Source organism: Eleginops maclovinus, chromosome 13 (genome assembly GCF_036324505.1).
Source record: "Eleginops maclovinus isolate JMC-PN-2008 ecotype Puerto Natales chromosome 13, JC_Emac_rtc_rv5, whole genome shotgun sequence".
In the NCBI taxonomy this organism is placed as follows: Eukaryota; Metazoa; Chordata; class Actinopteri; order Perciformes; family Eleginopidae; genus Eleginops; species Eleginops maclovinus.
In genome coordinates, this window is record NC_086361.1 from 15088837 (window position 1) to 15111615 (window position 22779).

Genomic DNA, 22779 nt, shown 5'->3' on the forward strand with positions numbered 1-22779 from the left:
CTCATAGCATTATGTTGAGTATGCTACATACATATATTGTTAGTATATTTGAAGGTTTTTAAATAAAGTTTGAAAAACATGACTGTTTATGGGTACCTTTTTGCACACAAAAAATGCTATCAAATAAAGAGGACAGGGCTGCAAATATTTTTTGATTTTCTGTTTATTTGGTTCTAAGAAGAATTTAATCCATATGTACAAAAACAACTAGCTTAAGTCTGGCTTTGGGCACCTATCAAGCTGTGTGAGGCATCAGCACAGCATTCAGTGTGGACTTAAGGATAAATCTATGAAGCAGTATGATACAGTAAACAGACTCCTTTCAGGACAGTGGAGGTCTGAGCAACAATACAGATGTTAAGAGAGAAACTTCAGTAATGTACACTGCCCGGTCAAAAAAAAGGTCACACTTAATATTCGTTGGACCGCCTTTAGCTTTGATTACGGCATAAATTCGCTGTGGCATCCTTTCCACAAGCTTCTGCAATGTCACAACATTTATTTCTGTCCAGAGTTGCATTAATTTTTTTTTTTTCTTGTATTGATGACGGGAGATTCAGACCAGTGCGTAAAGTCTTCTCCAGCACATCCCAAAGATTCTCAATCGGGTTCAGGTCTGGACTCTGTGGGGGCCAATCCATGTGTGAAAATGATGTCTCATGCTCCCTGAACCACTCTTTCACAATTTGAGCCCGATGGATCCTGCCATTGTCATCTTGGAACATGCCCATGCCATCAGGGAAGAAAAAATCCATTGATGGAATAACCTGGTCATTCAGTATATTCAGGTAGACCTAGACCAGACCAACTGCAGCAACCCCAGATCATAGCACTTCCCCCCACAGGCTTGTGACCTTTTTTTTGGCCGGGCATGGTATTTTGATGACTATTTCCCCATCACCACCAGAACTTACATGTATAACTCCCATCATTTACATGCCAATGCAAATTTGTACAATGACCCATAAATGACTCTTCTCACAATGAGGCTTCATGTAAATGATAATTACATAATTTGGTTTGTTTTCAGAAACATGGCTAACTAATCAGAATATGGTTTCACAAGTACACTTTTCACATCAGCGAACTTATCGCACTCCATAAAACACTGATCTATAACCAAGAGAAAGACAGATGCATTTGCACAGGTATAGTAAAAGAAAATGATGACAGTTATCCAAAACACCAGAAATGATTAGAAATAAACAAACTAAAGGGATATTCTCTTGTGCATTATCTTCAGTCATTTTAAATACAAAAATATCACAACAGTGTCACCCATGCCACTTTAACGCTGTGAAATGTAGGGGCCAAAGCATGAAGGGCCTGATGATAAGGAATCTTGAATTAAAAAGTACTGATAGCATACAGCAAAAAGAGATGAGCACACAGAAAAGAGAAGACATTTCTGTTATTTGAAGCCATGTGGATAAATAATGTGTTACAGACAAAACTTTCCAAAAATAAGAACAGAGGATTATGGCAGAGTCACTCAAATATTTAGGAGAGAGGTTGAGCAGTTTCAGTAGCGGGAGGCCAGCAGTAGGTGATCAGGAGGAGAAACTTCAGTCAGCCTAAGAGATGAGGAGTCGTCATTGAAGATTGTTCAGACGGGATCGCAGCTCCTTACGGACCTGGGTCACCCTCGCCAGTTTGCGTTTGTATTCCTGAAAAAGTCCATAGCAGAAAAAAGTCCATCAGAGCTCAGGTATCTTGTAATTTCAATGACATTGGTATTTTTTGTATTTTCTCACGACCTCAAAGGCAATTTTGAAAACAGTCAGTCAAAAGCAAATTTATAAAACAACTTGTGGCAAAAAGATAAGATATAAAGGCCGCATAAAAATGGAAATGATACATCATTCATGTGAGAACATCATACTGCATTTTGCATTATACAATGTGATGTTAGTTAATGGTCTAACTGAATTCTGAAGTTTGATTTTTTGTCAATATCCCTAACATTTAGTTTTTGTTGAAAACCAACACATATGAATAAGGTTTGGTGAACAATCGTAATACCTTTGTTTTGGATATTACGCTTTCAAACCATCTTTTTCTTTTTAAATGACAAAAATGTATCACTACTTTTTCAAGGAACATCATAACCAAAAACTTTTAGAATGGATTTTATAAATTGCATAAAAGCAAAGACGGTTAAAGTTTTTACTGTCTGTACTCAAGACAACCTACAAATCTGTATGGAGTTTTATTATATACTAGTGGCCCGATAGACTGTGAGACGGATGTATGCACAATTTATATTCCTTTAAAAAATACACAATAACATGGAGTGTCACTAAAATCAAATGTATCAGCTGATGCATGTAGGTATGTTGCATTTTCTCACCATGACGTTATGTAAAATTACATTCGATCCATCAATTTACATTATGTTGTATATACTAACAATATAAGGATAAATAATCTTGCTATCTACCTAAATTCATCAAAACCTTGTTTCGATTACAAGATTTGCTGTTTTTGACTTCTATTGACCTCAATTTATTTAACAATGAGTGTGTAACAAGCATTAATTGTGTGACAACACTAGATAAAGAAAATAATGGTATGATAGGCCATCTTTTAAATTGTGTACATTGCATTTACCACCAGAAGCTGCATGTGTTACAGCAAAAATAAAAGCACTCACAAATCAGTTTTGTTTTTTATTTTCAGTTTTTTTTTTATTACATAGAGTTGACTGGTTGAAGATACAAGTTTGAAATACTTCATCCTCTTGGCCACCTGTGGATAAAGGCTGGACAGTTATTCTCACCACAACAATGAGAAAACAAGAGACTCTGTAGCCAAATCTTTCCAGATCTAGTATTTTGGTCGATACTTACCTTTTGGGAAGTAGGTATGCATTGAGTTAACATCGAACTGACTTTGAGGTTAAAAGAACAAGATCAGGTTCTTTGTAATGCCAGCACACCTGACAATCACATTGAAATCTACAGTCTGAAATGTTATTCTGCAACTCAGGCACTTTGCAGAACTATGCAACATGCTGAAATACATGAAAACACATGTTAATTGAAAGGAAGTCCGAGCACACAGCTGTACAGAGGCGACTGATGAACAACACAAATCAATAACGTGAAACAAAAGTGAGGCAGAGTCCTGCACTGGGTCGGATACCAGCAAAATAGTTTTGTATCGCTTAAAATATAATTTCTCGGGCAGGGGCAGGGGTTACAGTAAAATAGAAGCAGGCTGCAGCATGTAAAAGTATAGTTGTTGTTTTTCTGGAGAATAACGAAATAATAAAATATAACTAATTGCAGTATTTTCAACGAGCAGGTCCAAGCTGTTTCTTTTGATATAAGAACTATAGTGCAGCCTAAGCCAGGGTAAAAAATAAATCAATTTAAAGTTAGTGACTTTTTGTTCAATCAGGCGTGAGTGTGTTATATTTACATGTCAGATTCGACTTGGTGATAATTGTATAAGTCAGTTCCAGTACTGAACCCTGGGGTTTGCAAAATTGGACTCATGCAGGACTCTGAGGTGAGGTAGACAATTCATACAGTTTTTAGAAGAAAAAAAAAAGCGATTTACGCACTTCAAGTTTCTGCTCGTTCTGGGTCAGGCCGTCCTTCTGGCTTTGCAGGAAGACCGTTAGTGTGCGTGTGAGCTGCCTCCTATCATCGATCTCTGCAGCCAAGCGGCCGCTGTAGTCTGCTAGCAGCATGCAGGCCTCCTCCACCAGCCGGGAAAGCCGCTCTCCTGACTCCTTATCTAAAGCACGGGAAGCACACACAGAGCAGGGCACCATGTTTAAACATTATCAGCCAAGAGGGCTCAACTGGGGGGTCATTCAGTTACTACTCTATACTGGTGCAATGTAAATAGCCACTGTATAATCACTGGCTAATCAATCGCTGCTTCCTATGGAAAACCTTTATCCCATTTAGAACTTTCTAGTTTTCAGTGTTTTGTTCAAAGACACTTCAGTTTGTTTGTAATAACTGTTTACTTAAGTTCAGGGAAGGTTTCTATGCTTTGTAACCTTTTAAAGTATACTATTTTAGTGTGAATACATTCATTGAAACTTTTGGGATAGTTGTTCACACACTGACTTGAGCTTTAGTTCCAAGCTATGTTAATTCGCATTGCCATTACCTGGTATAAAACACTGTCAGCATAGAGGAGGTCCCTCGTCTTTAATTATTAGCAGTTTATTTACTAAGTACAGAAGAGGTCACAATCCATTGATCTGGAGCGATAATTTGATTCAACGATCAATGATTAAGTATCATTAACGCAAAGTAAAAAACATCTGTACATATGGAACTGACTTGTGTGTGTAAACAGAGTATAGTATAGTGTTCTTGTCCTGCCTCCTACCTGTGATCCTGTGAAGTAGCGACGTGTCTTGCACCTCAGCAGGAAGGGAGGAAATACGCTGACGCAGCACGGAGTCGCCAGAGGCTGCATTTTCCAGCTCTTGCAGGGCTCGGATTAACTCTGCTGTCTGAGGTAGAGGGGGGATCAGAGGCAGGGAGAGGAGGAGAGAAATTAAGGAATAATTAAGTTGCAGTTGAAATAAGTACATCAAACAATAATAGAGAGGCAGCAGATAATGTATGATACATTTTTTGCAGAGGCAACTGTTTCCTCATTAAAGGACCTCTATGTGGTTAGGCGTACTTTCACTATGCCCTGTATTTATGGATCCATTGTGTGTGGAGTATATCACCTGTGGGGGCTCGGTTGGGGAACTCTGGGAAGCAAAGTCCTCATCAGCTGGTCGGATCTCCTCATAAGTCCTCTTCTTAGCCTTCTTTTCGCCATCTAGGAATTACAACGTTATTGGAAATGTTTGGATCAAACGAGTCTGAAACAATCTTTGACCTGGAATCCAATTCTCAAATAGTTCAATCAGACGTGATTGAAGAAGCTATGATAATCATTTGCTAGAGCCCTAGCAGTCACATTAGCTTGTTGTTGTAAGTTTTGTTAGTGTCGCGTTAACTTACAGAGGACCTGTGAGAGCTGATCCAGCAGGTTGTTCTCGTACACAGCTCGCTCCTGCCAGATGGACAACACCCGACCCAACTGTTTCTTACAGCCCTCCTCTCCATCTCTGGAGTAGGAAACACAGGTCAGATTCACGACACAAGTTAACCAGCTTTATAAAACTCTGAAGAAAAGGGCTGGACAATACATTAATACAATTTCATTAACTCTTCAGTTGAATTTAAATCCACGTGTTTAGGATTAGCATCAGGTAGTGATGAACCAAACCTTATAAAGGCGCAGTGAGAAGGATTTTCAAAAGATACAAAATAAAACCAATGAATATACCTGTTTACATGTTTGAATGCTTCAACGATGACTGGAGCAAAGTCCTGAGTGAACTCTGGTCCTTTCTTCTTGCTGTTCTGAATGACGTCATTGGCCAAGTACAAGAAGGTCAGCTTTCGTGATACCGGAGCTGCAAAAATGTAAATGCACAAAACATATATTACAGTGAGCCATTCGGTTCTGACTCAAAGAGTTAACTTTTGGATTAGTAGGTCAATTAACCTTGTAAAAAGATTTAAGTTTTTGTAAAGTCTTACCAGCATAATATTGCTTAATTATAAGAAATACAATTTTACATTTTACAAACCAAGCAAGAAAATTATATACTGAAGTAACTATTTTCTGAGTATTAAACAGCAAATTATAAATCACAACTAAAAGCGAAATCTGTCCGTTAACAGAGATTTACTCACAGCTCATACATCATTGTAGCAACACATAGCGCCTGAAGGGTTAGGGCAGCGATACGAAGCTGGCTCTTTTTTCAAATTACAAGAAAGAAATGCTTTTGTGAATTAGTTCATTTTCATTGTGAATTAGTTAATGGTCAGAGGGCCATCCAGCCAACCATCTGGCTAGTGTTCAGTGTTTAACAATTGTATTTGTTACTATGTACTCGCATGGCTTGTTTTGTACGTCTTCTATTAATGGCATCATACACTGGGAATGGTGAATGCTCCAGAGAAATGCGTTATCTCTGTCCCCACTGCACACCCCTTTCTGTCCTCAGACACGCTCCTAAAATACAACAGCCACTTGAGATATCATTAGGCTGTTGACTAGCACTCTCAGGAAAACTGTGCCACTATTAGAGAACAAGCTACAACTATATATCAGACATTCATACAAGTTGCTTTTTCAAACTCATTCAAAACAATATTCACAACAACTCAATCTGTTTGTACTCTAACCTCATTTAGTCAAAACATGAAGTGAACCCACTAAATTGTACTTGTGTGATTCACTGTGGATTGGCTAAGCCTTAAATTGGAAATGCACTTTTAAAAAATTAAGAATTGACAACAATGTTCAACGCATTCAGTATTTACTTTTTGTAGTTACACTTTTTTAAACATTGCACCACTTGGCATAGCAAATTACAGATGTTAAATATTCAGTCTCTCAAAAAAAATATTAAAAACTGTCATGGTGCCGCATAACTGCTCGATGGAGTTAAGCATTTACAAAACTAAATAATCATATGGATATGACATTGTGTGACAAGTGTTAGTCACAGTGCAACTTCAGTAAACAATAATGTACAACAATACTCATGTAACTTATTTTTTCTCAGGTTATCTCCTGGATAATCCTTGAGTATTACATTGTCTCACACTTCAATGTCCTCTGTCTTAATAGTTTTTGTGAAACATCTGAAGTCTGTCTGTTTAAAAGACATAGGCCTACTCTAAACTAAAGTCAACTTGATGCATATTTGTGTAAAAATAAACTGATTCATAAATTACTGTCGGCATAGCTTGAGTTGTCTCACACCCTACAACAATAGCAGGCCAATCCCATCAGCTCCCAACAACAGTAGCTAGAATATTTAACTAGCATGTGCAGCATTGGTAACCTTCAATTCTGCTCAAGTTATGGATTTAATCGGTTATCCAATTATCAGGTTTAAGTTTCTTTAACAGAACAGTGCTGAAAGTACAAAATCACAAAGAAAAAAATTAAAATAGTTATATACTTCTCAGCAATCTATCAGGAGAAAAGTCATGAAAGGTACATAATTCTAAAACAATAAGCTGGAAGGTTGGCCACTAGTGAGCGGCAAAAAACAACCGCACACTTGTATTATTGATTTTACACAATATTTAGATTTTTCTAAATCAGAAATATATAAAGTATAATCTTTAAAGCGGCATTATTTGATACGTGGCCACTTGGTAGCAGTCGAATAAACTGTATATGATACAAGAGCACCTTTAGAAAAGTATGGTACATGCGTTACGGTTACGTAGTATCCCAAATATGAGGAGCAACATTCATGTGTAGTCCTCGTGCTGGCCCCCTGAATAGGGACCAATTCGTCTCATGTTCTAAACGTATACTGCATTGCAAAGTTTTCAGTCTGCCACTTGCTACTATTTAACCTTAGCGTAGTGCACATTTAATATCTGCAGTGGAAGGGTCAACCATAGACTGTAAGGGGTCATTTTGAATAGCACTGTGAAAGGATTGTGATGCATAGCATGACGGCCTTCGATGTTGTTTGCAAGGTCTAAAGACGGCAAGCCACTTCGTAAATGCGGCCTTACATGGTAACATTAACTGTATTAGACCTAACGTGTCCAACACGTAACCACACTAAGGTTAGATAAATAACATTAGCGTGGTGCAAGACTTAAACATGACTGTTAGCATATGCAGGCTAACGTTTCTGCAGGAAAGTTAGCTAGCGTTAGTGAGCTAATAGCGGCGCTTTGCCGAATAACTTTTTTTTAGCTAAGATAGTTGGAAGAAAACATTAAAAGACAACAATGCAAACTTAAAGCCAGCTCCTGCACCAAAGGGCTTATTTGTTTTTTGTCAATTGCATAAGCATTTCAGTGTTGTTGTTTTGATAAGGGGAACTAGCTAGCTCTTGTCCACCTTACCTTTTTTCAGTTCGTTAATCCAAACACTGACAATGGTCCTTGAATGTTTTCTATGATGAATGAGCCACAACGACAGCGTTTGCACACTTTGTTGTGAGTTGCTGAGCTCCGATAGTTTCTTTTCTAAAGCTGCCTCAGAGAAAGCTGACATTTTTACACGGTCGTAGGGAGTGCGAGGCAGCCGTCAGGGTTCTCCCAGCTGTGTTGTCAACTGAAAGTTAGCCAGTAATTTAGGAATGTAAGCCCTACAAATTACATGTTAAACGTAGAGAGGTTTTACTGCTTACTAGCTGCAGCCTTCCTCCCCGTAGTGTAGGGCTGGCTGCCTGCTAGTTAGCTTGGGGCAAACCACAGCAGCCTGCAGGAGCTGCTTCCGCACAGCAGCTCTGTTGCGTTCAATTCAGAGGGAATTTAAAGACATGATAATGTTGTGGTTTTATATCTACCAGATCATGTTGTGGTTTTATATCTACCAGAATGAGCATTAAAAGCATTGATATATCAACTATGTTTATCTTATTCTATTTACATATATATAGGCTTCTGATTTACTTGATCACTTGCTACAATAGCTGCAACATTTAGCTTATTTATTTTATTTGACATGTATATAGTTAAATTCTTCTGAATGAAACACTCTTCAGAACTTCAGTAAAATGCGTTTCCAGTACGCCTTTATTTTGAACAGGGCACACTTTTTACACAGGTTCCAAACTTAAACATACAACACATTTGTGTGACATAGTATACCACCAGACATACTATGTTAAAAAGGCAAAAGAGGTATTTGATAAACAGTTCAGAAAATATAATCAAGCACAAAACTTAAGTAGGTCATCACTTTAAATGAATTTTAAAGTAAATACTTCTTTGGAATTCAGGTACATCTTGTACATAACATACAAAGTCACATTCGTTTGACAAAAAACAACAGAGCTTTAGTCCGATTTAAACCTTTATAACTTCTCAACGGTTGCTCTGAACAAATACATTTTATAAGTCACCGTAAAACTTTTCTGTAAGCAGGTGATACAACAAATACACTTTTACGTATAATAATAACGGTCTACTATCAGATTTGGTTTTAGCTTTGGATTAAAGAAAAGAAGAAATCCTGTTTAATGTAAAAAAAATATATATATATATAACAAATAAAATAGTATATAGATAGATATGAAAATATGGTCATCAATAACATTCAAAATGAAAAGGCATAACATCCTTCCATTAGGAGATTCCCATTTCTGAAAGAGACATCAAGCCAGTGCATCCAGTGTGTTTGCATTAAATGGCAGTAGAAAAAAATGTCTCCTTCAATAGAAACGTGGTGTCAGTTGGGGGGGTTGTAAAATTTGCATTGTTAAAAATTGGAAATGATAACATACATGGAGTTGTTTTAGCTGAACTTCCTCAAATCGTCAAATCAAACCGGCTGCTTGGTAATTAACAGCAGGCTGGGCTCCATAATGCCACTGAGCTTGCTGAGGTGGCATGTAAGCGTTTGACTGGGAGCCACCCCAGCCAACACTATGTTCACCACTGTTTTGATGAGGAAAGTGTTGGTTAGGGTTTGTCCAAGGTCCAGCATTGTAGTTGGGGTAAGACTGCATCCCATAGCCTGCTTGGACGCCTTGATGGGCAGTAGGTTGTGTCATATAATTTGGTGTAGCTGTTTGGACATGACCAATGGAAAACTCCATGTATGTTTGCACTTGTTTCTGTTCAAATCCAGAAAACTGTGCTCCGGGCACTGGTGCATTACTGCCATATTGTGCATGGGGATCTCCTAAGTAAGGATGCATTTGGACCCTAGCAGCATCTGAATAAACAGCCTTATCACCAGACCAACAGTGCTGTCCCACACTGCCAGTCTGAAGACTTGGATCATTTTGTGCCATGTACTGAGTTTGTGGTTGTTGCTGGTAATAATGTTGAGTAGCATCAAAGCTCATCTCGTTGCATCTCTCAATTCTCGGGGCAATTGCATTTTGTGAAGTTGGATTGTACCACTGCTCAGTGAAACCCGTCTCCTGTCTGTAGGCAGAGTTATGAGATGGCCAGTCCTGAGTGTGGGAGACAGCAGGCGTCGGCCAGTAATTCTGGGTCTGTTGGTCTTCATTTTGCCATTCTTTGTAACACCTCTTATTTGATCTTACTTGAGAACCTTGTTGTGTGTTGTAATTATTTCCCACATAAACCTTTTGATATTCTGATGTGTCTTCTGACTGGTTAAAGTATTCATTGTCATTATAATGTCCATCCATCTTTTGATACAGAGTCACTGTGACATTTCTTTCTGGTTCCATGAATTGACCAGCATCTCCTCCACTGTAGGGATCTTGCTGATATTGTGCGGAGTGTTCAGCAGGGTTTATTGCAAATGATCCAGTGTCATAGGTCACCCCAGGATCCTCTGAGTAAATCTCTGGTGACTCTGGAAGATCTGAGTCTGATGACGGGGGGAATGCAGAGGACCCAGGAAGGCTGTCCACCATGAAAGGACTCCTCTCCAGCAGCAGTGAACCTTTGGTTAGAGGCAGGCTTACCTTAAACACAGGATTGGTCACTCCCCTCATTTTCCTTTTTGCGCTCCTACTTTTTGGACATTGTGACAGAACCACAGCACATTTCTCTGGCATGCCTTGATCTGCAAGGTTGTTCACATTTGGCCCTTTAAAAAAAGTGTAAATTTACTCAATGGGCAGCAGGAAATGACATAACAAATAAAATATTGCTTCAATAGACACACACCTTTGTTGGCTGTTCTCTGCTTTTTGATGTCTGGATGTTTCCTTCCATTACCCAACATCTTTACACCTGGAAAAGAGGAAAACAATACAGGGGGTATACAAACATGCACAAGTATCAGTACTAAAAATGCATTGGGTAGAATGAGGACGGAAAACAGTTTATAAATTACTCTCCTTGTCCTTTTACAAATGTTTCTGAAAGCAACTGTGATCTTACCCCTACCTTTTTAGTAATTCCCTTCATTTTAACACTACAGTGGGCCTTGTTATCCTGTCCTATTGTTGCTCGCACCATGTCAGAGTTGTTGGACTACAGCTTCAAGATAAGAGTTGGGACTGCTCTGTTGTCTTTGGCATGCAAGGTCAACAAGCAGTCTCTGAATAAAAATCACAATAAGAGATTACGGCTGTTTTATTTGAATCAGAGGAGCCTCCAGCCCAATCCATCTGATCCTATGTAGGTTTAATATCCCTAAGGAAAGGCTGTGTTCCAGAATTAATAGGTATTGACTTATATTGCTCATCCTGTTTTCCTTGTACAAGTTGTATTTAAACGTTCAGTGTAAGACATCAAGTGAAGCTCCAGCTTGTTTCTTTGGTTTCCACTCTGCTCACTACGGGTTTATTTCACAAGCGCTGACCGGTTCTAATTTATATCTAATCTCATGGAGAACTGAGGTTTGGGGTCACCTTGAATTCATGGGGATTACTGCATGCATTCTTTTTTTATAAAGACAAGCCTGGAGGAAGTTGAGTTTTCAAACTTTTGGGGCATGAATTGTGTGCACTTTGTTAAGTATCACATCAGACTTTTTAAAGAAATGAATCCGAGGTGAATAGTTTAAGGGCAAAAAAGAGAAAAGTGGATGGGCACGCATGTGTACTTACACCAGTGGTAACTTTTGCCAGTCAGTTGATTACTGAGGGATTCTGGTGTCTTTACCACCTGGGGAAAAAAATCACATGTTTAAATATTTAGATGCAAAATGGAATGAAATCTAAACCTTTATCATAAACAAATACTTTAGCCTTCCCAAGGCAGGATCAATACAGTAAAAATATATTACCTTCAGCTCCCCTCTGCCCTCTTCTTTCTCCACCTTCATGGCCAGTGGTACGAGAAGCTGATAGTCGTCATTGATATCTGCCAGAATTACCTCAACCTGCTCACCATGAGTTTCCATCTACACAAAACAGAACAGAAGTTATACTTAACATTTTCTCGGTTGCTTTTGGATATTTGTGTTCCTGTTCAATAATTTTTCCAAAACAAACATACCAAGTAGTTGATGAGATGGGAAGTTCCGGTTAGGTGATCAATGATGTCATTCTCGTTGGCTCTGATGCGGCAGCAGTGACATAAGAAACAGTAAGTGCGGCCATTTTCCCCTCTGCATTCAATAACGCGGGAAAGACCTGTTGCAAAAACAAAGAAGCAGCTTCCGTTAAAGCAGGTTGACATTTTGGAAATTTCACTGATTTGCTTTCTAGCCACAAGATAAGGCAGTATATCTCGGTAAATCTGTAGGTAAAAACAGCAATGTGTATTTAAAGATAGCGTCTTTACATTCACACCCAACTTTAAAGAATAACATTTGAAACATGGCTTGTGAATATGCTAGTAAATTGTATTTAGACAAGTGATAGTGAGAAGACCTTTATGTATTTGTTTGTGCTTACCAATAAGAGGCTCAGTTCCCGTGTAGCCACTCAGAGAGCTGCTGCGGTTCTCTGATGGCAGGGAGGGTACAGGTGAAGTGTTCTCTATTCGCCGTATGGACTTGATTGCATGTACTGTTTGATATCCCTCTGGCACTTCGGAGGGCTGGGTTTGGTGGTTTTTGGAAAGTAATACAATCCTCTGAGATTGGAGGGAATCTTGCTCCGGCTGCATAGATTCGCTCTCTGAATGGCTTTCAGTTTCACCCTGCTGTTCTCTCAAGATAGTTATCAGAGTTACTGCTGTGGTGTTAAAAAGGAAAAGAGACTGATGCGGAGTAAAACAAAATTGAATAAAAAGTGGGACATGCATATATGGAAAACGGAGAAGACAAATAAAAGGAGAGGCGGTTGGATTGAAGGGGTAGAGATGGTTTGAGACCTGTGTTACATACAACTGAAAACTCACTGACCGTCATTCTCGCTGTGTGTTGCTATCCTCTGGTAAACAGCATCTTCGATCTCTAACCACTTTATATGAATGTACACACAAAGATGTGAGGGCTCATATCCAAACATGCATCTGTTGGCATCCACAAAGTACAGAGTCCAACAACATACCTGGATATTTCCAGATCCCTCCTTCCCCTCAAGTATCTTAGCAATCTCCATGAGTGGCCAAGCCAGCTTCGACAGGTCCGACTTCTCCTTCCATTCAGACATTAAGTGGGGGTGCCAGGCTTTCTGTGAAACAAAACAAGACTTGTGAATAAACTAAAATACAAGTCAGCACATAAACTCTTATCGTGACTTCTTCTACAGTACTACTTACAATGTAGTTGTATCTGTGGAGACTTCCCATGATGTGGTTTCGCATGTCAGCTTTATTCAGTCGACACACACATACCTCACATAGTAACACTATTTCTCTGTTGTTTGTACCGACCTTCACACATTCTATAATACTCCCCAGGCCTGAAGGTACATGAAATTACAGGTTATTTCAATACACACAGGGAGGGCTGTACCAAATAGGCCGAAACTCCATTAATAACGTTGGCTTTAGAATACTAAAGGAAACATACTATGCTGAGCAGCGTTTCTTTGCATATCTATTTATTGTTTTTAAAAACATATTAATATAATAATTCCTTAACACCAATTAATCAATATATATAATAATAAAGGATTTCCTTTTTCTTAGGGATATGCTGCTGTGAAATGTGATGGCACCACAAGAGGAAGACATTTGGTACAGCCCTACACACAGGATACACAACATACACACAAAATACAGATTTTGTTTTTCTTCTACAGACCAATGATTGGTTGTAATCTGCTCTTGTTGTTCAGATAAACCTTCAGAGAATCCAACAGCTGGCTTTTGGTAGAAACACCTACAAACAGAGAATGCATCAAAAACACTTCACAGGAAACAATACTGTAAGCACAATAGACCACATGCTGTGAAAGAATGACATAGCCTACCTTTTAGTGCTTTAACTGGCTCCATGCTGCACTTGTAGAATCACCACCTGAATACATACAGTTCAAGTTGAAGCTTACAGTCATTTATTATAATTTTGCATTTGCTTGTGCCTGAACTGTTTCAGGTATGAAAAAAAGTATAAATCAGGGTCAGCCATGATAGACCTCTGACCATCGTTATCACAATACGTCGAACTCTACCTAATACAGCAGTTCCCATGAAGAGGGAAATTAGCCACCAGGTGGGGCGCCATATCAACGCATTGATCAAACAGGATTGTGTCTTCTCAATAAGGATGAAATGAGATTGTAAAGTTTTTGAAATATAAAGACGTGAAATTAAACCTTAATACTTAACTTTAACTGAACGACTTCATTATTGTAGCATCCAGCAAAGAAATAATGCCAAAGTTCGAGAGGCGTGTTGTTCATAGACAGAGGTTTGCAAACAACACTTTAAAGTGAATCCTAGGAGCAGGAAATGGGGTTGCACAGGAAGTCTTGCATCGTTTTCACTCTGATACATCAACAGTGGTGGAAGAAGTATTCAGATACTTTACTTTAGTAATACATAAATGATTTAGTAAAAATCCTTACAAACTACACAAGCATTATCAGCTAAATGTACTTAAAGTATAAAAGTAAAAGTAGTAATTCTGCAGAAAAATAGCCTACATGTGTGATTTACTATTTAGAGATGCAAAGTTAGGATAGCAGGGTAAAATTAAAAGGCTTCGTTCATTATTTTTAACGTCGTTGTTTTACACTACAGTTTCATCAATGAAGAGTGTTACACCGTACGGAAGAACATTCACCAGTTTAGCGGTCACTCACAACACTAATGTGAAACTACTAGCTAACTTACCTCACGTGTTTCCAAGTAGAGTTAGATCAAATACTTGACTGCTGTTCCCATCCCTACGGGTAACCGTTGTCAATCAACGTAAACTCACGTCACGTTGTTAAGAATAAGTTAGTAAAAATGCATTTCAATACATCTTATTAACCACGTGACTTGGAGATATTGACGTTAATTCACCCAACACATTCAGAAATAAACACACTTTTCTGTTATCTAAGCAACCAACAAACTAATAAATATGTATGGCGTACGTGCCATCGGAACAATTTAAATGAAACTTACTTGTTAACAGGATAAGGCTACGTAAAAGACGACGACTTCCTGCTGTAGTCAGTAGTCGCTAGAAAGTTAGTGTCGGTTTCATTTGTAGCTCTAGAAACCACAATTAAGCGACAAAGTGATTCACGATAAGAATCACATCCACCGTCTGTCTCCTTAGGTTTACCTTTGGGTTGTACCGGTTGTAGGCTATCGAGAGCGAAACACACGTCTCTCCGTTGTCCAATGAAATAAAAACCGCTAGCCTAGTGCGTGAGTGTGTGTATGCGCACGCGCGCGTACGTGTATGTGTGTGGGAGAGTGTGCCCAAATTGAGTGACATTGATTACATTCTGGACCTTTTTCTTTGGGGTTAAAATTAGGTTAAGGTGTGGCTTTATTAGGCATTTTGTTGTGATAGCCACTCATATGTTAGAATTAGAAGTACCTTGCAGTTGTAAATAAGTAAAGTACTTGAGTAAATTTACATATTAAATATTTTTCACCACTAGTTAAAGTCAATAGATGGCCATTAATCAATTTCTACTTCAGGAATTCCCACTGAAACTGCATTGTAATCTGTTTTCTATGTTGGTTTGACTTATTTTATTTAAGCTTATATTTATCCTGCATTTTATTTGTGTGAGTGTTTTTACAATCCTCTCTATGTATGTCTTTATATATTGATTTGTGTTTCTTGTATCTCTTTTATCCTATGAACCCCTCTGTGTTAATTAAAGTAATTTCAATTGCATGTTGTAGAAAAGTGCTATACAAATATGGAAGAAAAATGTTTTACACATGTAAGAAGGACTGTTTAGTCTGTAAAACATTGGGTCGCAATGGGCTTCATAGGGACGTTAGATTAGAAGGACCTTGAGGATGTGCTGTGCTGCTCTGTGAAAAACTGTTTCTGTCTGAGTGCTACAAATATTACCAAAGCTTCCTGGAAAAGTGTGGTCAGGACACAATGTCTTTTTGAGTAAGACTTTAATTTAAGTTTTCTGTAGCAACTGTAAACTGAGACTAGACAGTTTTAATCAAGGGAAGCAGCCTTAACTCCTGAAAGGTCATGCCAGCTGCTAACTCGACCCCTAGTAGTTTCTTTAGTTATTATTAAAAAGATCTAACCAGATATCCAACTATATCTCTGGATATCAACGGATATGTAATGCAGTAGGTGATGGTGGGCTGGTAGAACTCCAAAGCAGTATCTAAACTGCCCCTGGAGGAGAAACCCTGTGTCAGTTGTGAGACTCCCCAGTTTAAGGCAGCTTCAGGACTCACAATCCCTATCCCCTTGTAATGGCAAATTATAGCAATTACTAGTGCAATGCATGTATACATGTGTCTGTTCTCTGGAGGAGACAGGCTGCTTCACAATAACACCAAATAATCTCAAGGTCTATTTTGCAAGACCCATATCCTGTTATGAAACATGTGTGTGCGGGGATAATGTCGCCGCACCCTTATATGTCAAAGAGAATAAAGGTCTGTAAATAAGTAAATCCGAGCAGAGTTGTCTTTGTGAGTTTTATTCAAGCTTGAAGTCACAGGTTATACAGAGTGCGGAACAGTCTGCATAAGTTGTGCATAGAGAACTGTGCATATAGCATCTTTATAGACCTGCGGGGGGGGGGGGGTCCTGTTATTATTACACAGTGGGCGGCCTGTCGTTGACCCCTGCACACACATGTTTAATAATGGGATATGGGTCAGCGTAATAGCCCTTGAGACATGGTCTGTGCACACAGCGAACATCTTTAAATTGGTGTCATTGGGAAGCAGCCTGTCTCTTGCAGAAAACAGACACATGTATACACTCATTGCATTAGTCATTGCCATAATTTGCCATTACAATAACCTGTGACTTCAAGCTTGAATAAAACTCACAAAGAAAACTCTGCTCGGATTTACTTATTTACAGACCTTTATTCTCTTTGACATATACATCAGAACAATTTCCACAACACCATTTCAAAATTTGAATTATGCCAATTTCAATAATCTAAAAAACTGAGCATAGCCAAAGTCACACACTAATATCACAGCTGTGATATTACATAACCAGCCAAGCACAAGTCATATTTCAACATCAATCAAAACCCCAGTTACCAAAATGAAAATACAGCTTAACCTTAGCATGGTTTCAACTACTGTCAACCTTTTCCAAGGCCTTTTTTCTAAGACCAAGCAGGCCAGAGAACACAAGAGACCAGAAACTGGGTCAAGATGTACAAAGTAGAAACCGATTTTGTTATTCACAAAAAAATATGATTACAGGATCCCAAAAGACAGAAGAAAATAAGAAAGTTTATGTCAGACACAAGGGCAGACCCAAAAGGTAAAAAAAAAAAGAAGTCCTAATGACCTCCTCAATAAGCCCCAAAGACCTACAAAAAAGCCTTTCTTTTCACACATCATCTTTTATAACCTTCCCCCCTCTTCCCTTTCTTTATCAGGTGGTTTCCCATTTACTGTCTTTAGGTAAGAGGGAGGTTACATAGTTTCAGCTTTTACTAATGAACAATTAAAAATATAATAATCATAATTATACATTCAATTTATAAGGCACGTCTCTAGATACCCGAAGTCACACAACAAACAAGATGAGATTGGAAACAAAACAAAGAAAAAAAACACAGGAATAGAAGGCATTGTGCACTGGCGGAGTAATAGTGTAGGGCAAGGGGTTTAACAGGGAAAGGCAAGTCTAAAGACGTTGGTTTTGAGTGCTGTTGTGGAATATTTTATCATCCTTAAGTGAGCATTGAAAGTTACCATGTGTTTTTCTTGTCAAGCTTTTTTTCTAACACAATGTTTGACAAGTAGCATTAAAAACGTCCTAACCTACATGAGTCCAAATAAGTTTGGACCTATTTATTATTGTAAGGTTGGTGCACTTCTCCTCTTTAGGAATGTAGGCATCTGTAAACCTGAGGCAAAGGTTGCGGATGTGATGATAAAGGAGGTCAGGGAGGGCTTTGTATGTGGGGATTAGAATTTTAAATCATGAAAAATAAAACATCTAAACTAAACAAATAAAGATTATAGAAATTCTATTCAATTTCAACAAAAGGGAATACAACACTATATATGCAAGCAGAATACTTACACAATGTCATATCTGGACTTTTTTTTTTAACTCAATAGAAAACAAGATAATTGAATCTTACATTTTTTACAGTAATAAACATATTAAAAATGTCAACTACTATGACTAAGTTCTGATGCCTCCGGATGTTAGAGCTTAAATCGTAATGTTAGTACACAGTTCTGAAGACAGTGTCGTGGATCCGAAACCTTTTACACCCACAACATTAACAAAATAGAAACACATTAAGACACGGACCCAGAAATGGTTGAGGTTAAATATTATATTGTTACATAACAAACACAATAGTGAGAAAACACTACGTTGCTCTTAAGCAGTCAACTGCGTAGTGTCTCCAACAGACAGAAACATTCGTACACGTTATATAGGTAAAACATCCTGCCTCCAACGCATACACACATTCCAATCCTTGCACAGTTAACTTGTTACAGATGTGTAAGTTACTCTCTCTTAACCTTTTAAGGCGCCAAACTAAACTCCCCAGAGTATAGAATAACAACCTTTGGGTCGTGATTTATTGCATAAGTTTGTATTGGGGAAGTAAGTGTTCCTCAGAATACACGTACGTGAGAAACGAGACCGTCTGAAATCTGTCGGAATCTAGGCCGTCTGGTCTTTGACCCTTAAAGGACATTCTCAGACGTTAAACTATTCACCCCAAATTCTAAAGAACAAGGCCTTATGGTTTTTGACACCTTGAGGACAGTTGCAACGGAATGAAGAACTAGAAATAAGGAAGCAGAGGATGTTGACGGGAGTTGAACTATCTAGCTGAGTCGGTGAACTGTTTATGACCATTATGCTAAGGGAAAACTGAGGTTATAGATATCGTTAAAATGTTTGATGTTTTGTTAAAAAACATTAAAGAATGAAGTTATCATGTCTTCAATGGAGCTTTAAGAAATGTTATTTTAAAATGACATAGTCAATGTGTTCTGATATCATAGAATTTGTTTTCATTCACTTTTGTTAGAAATATCATGTAATCACTATATTCTTCATTTGTTTAATTTTGATTTAATGATTTAAGCAAAAAGCTGAAAGTATGTAACCTCCTTCTTACTCAAAGATTTTAAAAAAAAAGGGGAAATCACCTGATCTTAGAGAGGGAGGAGGGAGAGACTATAAAAGTTGATTTGTGAAGAGAAACAAGGTTCCAGTAGGGGGAGGCTTCTAAGAGGTGAGGTTCCTTTGGGCTTCTTTGGGGCTTGGTCCCTTTGGGGGCATGGCTTGGGTGCTCAGCTGAGGGAAACTTCCGGCCTTTAGACTCTTGGTTTTTGGCCTTTACCCTTTTTTGACCTGATCCTTTGTCTTTTTTAATTCTTTAATTTTGGATTTTGTAATCATCTCTATTTTTGTGAAAAAACACTAAAACCAGTTCGTACCAATCTCTGGTCTCTCTGGTGGTATCTGAAGGTATCTGCTTGGTGTTAGTGTAAAGTCAGGACACCCTTCCTTGGTAAAGGCTGACAGTAGTTAACCCATGCTAAGGTTAAACTGTAGTTTCATATTAGTCACTGTGATTGATATGGTTTTTGATTGATGCTGAATGATGTCATGTGGCTTGGTTGTGTTGTAATATCACAGCTGTGATAGCAGTGTTTTGGCTTGCTATAGTCTTTTAATTTACATTTATTAAAATTGGCATAATCAAGTTTCAAAAAGGGGGTTAGGGATTTTGGGACCTGACGTTGATCTTTAAAACGATGGAGATTCCCAACCGACACAGGGTTTCTCCTCCAGGTGTGGTTTAGCAGACTGCACTAGAGAGACTTACTTCCAAAGATCATCAAAAACAACCTCTCACAAAGAAAAGAGTTATGTTTGATATGAAACATACTTAGTGAAATGTTTACTCTGTGGAATCAAACTTTGGAGACCTACAGGAGGAATAGCGTAAACAAACCTGGGCCCAAACACACCCTGAAAATTGACAGAGTTGTGTTGAGTAATATTGACTGACAGATAATACTGAGCAGACTGTGTTTAGCATATGTTATTTGCTTGGCCGTGAATTGATTCAATGTGGGAAAAGCACAGGTGTAACAACAGTCCCACACACAAGTACATTACAAATCTAGCATGGGAACTGATAACAGAAAGTTCATGACACCTAGTTTCTCCTTGAGAAAGGAACACACCCTGCAGCCTTGACATCTAGTTGCTCCGTGAAAAGAGGGACACAACCTGCAACCTGTCAAACCGCAGAAGGGAAGTGGCAAAGCCCATCTAGACTGAATTTATCTATCATAGCATACGACAACAGTTGACTCAGAACTCCTTATCTGTTATAAACTTGTTATTATGTGTCTATAAATATGTGCTGAAGGCTGTGGCGCAGTGGGATAGTTTGCTGATTTTCGAAGTTTAAAGTGATTACTTGTTTGACTCTGGAGACGGTGTCGGCTGTGAATAATTGTCCTATCATTGACACACTGCAGATTTGAAGAGTGCATCCTAGACGGCTTTTAGTTTTATTAGTGTCAAATACGGTGCAACAATACCAAAACCCCTTATCATACAAATGTCACACAAATATAGCTCCAACAGAACAACAACAAGGATGTCTAGACTGGAATGAAGGCCATCACGGGGTTCAAAGGGAGAGATAGGCTGACGGTGAGCACCCTGGAGAGGGCTAACGAGCTGAACACCTTCTTCAATAGGTTTAGCTCTCCGCCCTCTACTGTCCCCTCCACTCCACACCTCACCTCCTCCACTCATCCTGGCTGCAAATCCCCCCACTGCTCTCTATGCCTTCGACCCCCCCATCCCCCCTGCTGACTACCCCCGAACTCTACCACCTCACGTTTGATGTGCCTCGCCTCCACTGAGATAGCAGACCCCCTCCCCCGCCTCACTTTGAGTATGGGCCAGGTTAAGAGACAGCTCGAGAAACTACACCAAGGCAAATCTGCAGGCCCTGATGGCATCAGCCCCAGGGTTTTGAGGACCTGCGCCAGCCAGCAGTCTCCTCTTCTTCAACATCTGTTCAACCTGGGCCTGTTCCTGGAGACCATCCCGGTGCCGTGGAAGACGTCCTGCGTTGTTCCTGTGCCTAAAAAGACTACAATTTCTGGGCTCAGTGACTATCGGCCAGAAGCTCTCACATCTCATGTGATGAAGGTGCTGGAGAGACTGGTGTTGTCCCATCTCAGACGGCAGGCGATATCATTCCTAGACCCTCTGCAATTTGCCTACCAGCCTCACCTGGGGGTGGACGACGCCATTATCTACCTGCTGCAGCGTGCTCACTCGTACCTGGATGGATCGGTTAGGCGCGTCCGCCATCTCCTGGATTACTAACTACCTCACAGACAGGCCACAGTATGTCCGGCTGGGCAGTGTTATGTATGATGTGGTGGTTGGTAGTACAGGAGCCCCACAGGGGACTGTGCTGTCTCCTTTCCTGTTCACCTTATACACCACTGACTTTAAATACAACTCAGTCATGCCACCTGCAGAACATTTCGGATGACTCTGAAAAACCAGGGTGCATCTCTGTTGGGTAAATAGCCCATATCACCAGAAAAGAGATACTGCTCATAAGATCCTACTCTCTAATGAACTGATTCATCTTAATATTCCCCACTTTTAGTTTAAAATCCCTGACACAAGCTGCGATACATTTCCCACAGAGTTCTTTGCTTGATGACAATTCATGCATGACTTAAGAGCTCTAGCAAATACCCCAAGTTGGAGGAGGATAGTCAAAACTTGAAAACCTGACCTGAAAGAAAGCCCCCCGACATGCTCCCTCCCTACCTCTACTCCCACCGTTAATCTCAAGGACTGTGTGCAATTCTCCCAGAGAGAGGAGGGAGGTGTTATGGAATATTTTATCATTCTAAAGAGAGCATTGAAAGTTTACTATGTGTTTTTCTTTTCAAGATATTTCTAAAACAACCGGAAGGTTTCGCCACCATTTCATAATTATTTGTTAGTTTCTATTGGTAAAATGCCACCACAGAGGATCAAACAGTCATCAAACAGATATCTATCACTATTGAAAAAGTAGGTTTTAGACCAGAGTTTAAGCCATTACTCTGAGAGGAGACAGGTTCTGACCTTCTTAAGCTTGTTAGTGACCCCAATGTGACCTGGGGCATCCATCGTGTTAACCAGCATAAGGAAACAGTCTGAAATGATACACTTGTAGGCCATTAAACCTTGGCAATACAATGATTTCTTTTCATGATTGGGATTAGGGCTGTACAGGAATGAGGTAGGTAAGAAGCCAAGAAAAACACCATTTGGTCTTTGTATTATGTAGATCCAATATCTGACAGCAACAATAAAGGGGTTTAAAAACTAAATTGGATACATCAAGCTTGTACTCCAGTTCCCAATGCAGAAGTGCTTTTATTTAAGACTACAAATGAAATGGTTTCTTGTCAATTTAGGTCTTAACAAATGTTTAACCAGAGCCCTTTAATGCTGCCGTCAAATGAGTGATTCGGTTAAACATCATCTAAGAGATGTAGGTCGTGGGAAAGAAAACGTGACAACATTTATCAGACTACATCACCAATTTTATCTGTACCTTTAGATGTAGTATAGACTGGGGCACAACATTTGATGGGGAGAAGTTTGCCATGAATCCAATATCACTCATTATTAACCTAATCCTAGAGGAGTTGTTTTTGGAGCGACAGTTTTTCCCCAATCCCCATTTTTTTTTTTTTTAAATAAAAAAATAAAAATAAAAATCACGTTCAACGGAAAGTC

General features: G+C 39.1%; 2 protein-coding genes across 8 annotated transcripts; both read right to left on the reverse strand.

Moving 5' to 3' along the window:
- Positions 1 to 145: 145 nt before the first annotated feature.
- On the reverse strand, positions 146 to 8306 carry LOC134875389 (regulation of nuclear pre-mRNA domain-containing protein 1A-like). Its single transcript, XM_063899947.1, has 7 exons — positions 7920 to 8306; positions 5314 to 5443; positions 4986 to 5092; positions 4706 to 4800; positions 4354 to 4480; positions 3569 to 3744; positions 146 to 1667 (listed from the first exon to the last, which is right to left on the reverse strand). The coding sequence occupies exons 1-7, from the start codon at positions 8068 to 8070 to the stop codon at positions 1593 to 1595; spliced, it is 861 nt and encodes a 286-aa protein (XP_063756017.1). The 5' UTR covers positions 8071 to 8306; the 3' UTR covers positions 146 to 1592.
- Positions 8307 to 8566: 260 nt separating this feature from the next.
- On the reverse strand, positions 8567 to 15212 carry LOC134874781 (uncharacterized). 7 transcript variants are annotated; one of them, XM_063898969.1, is made up of 12 exons: positions 14682 to 15206; positions 14175 to 14333; positions 13817 to 13863; positions 13648 to 13725; positions 13161 to 13303; positions 12802 to 13072; positions 12350 to 12631; positions 11949 to 12085; positions 11737 to 11853; positions 11558 to 11615; positions 10671 to 10736; positions 8567 to 10590 (listed from the first exon to the last, which is right to left on the reverse strand). In XM_063898969.1, the coding sequence occupies exons 3-12, from the start codon at positions 13839 to 13841 to the stop codon at positions 9338 to 9340; spliced, it is 2430 nt and encodes an 809-aa protein (XP_063755039.1). In that variant the 5' UTR covers positions 13842 to 13863; positions 14175 to 14333; positions 14682 to 15206; the 3' UTR covers positions 8567 to 9337. The 7 variants fall into 7 exon arrangements, with proteins under 7 accessions (XP_063755039.1, XP_063755035.1, XP_063755036.1 ...); XM_063898965.1 differs by lacking the exon at positions 14175 to 14333 and having other exon boundaries at positions 14961 to 15212; XM_063898966.1 differs by having other exon boundaries at positions 13817 to 14333; positions 14961 to 15206.
- Between the last annotated feature and the right edge of the window lie 7567 nt (positions 15213 to 22779).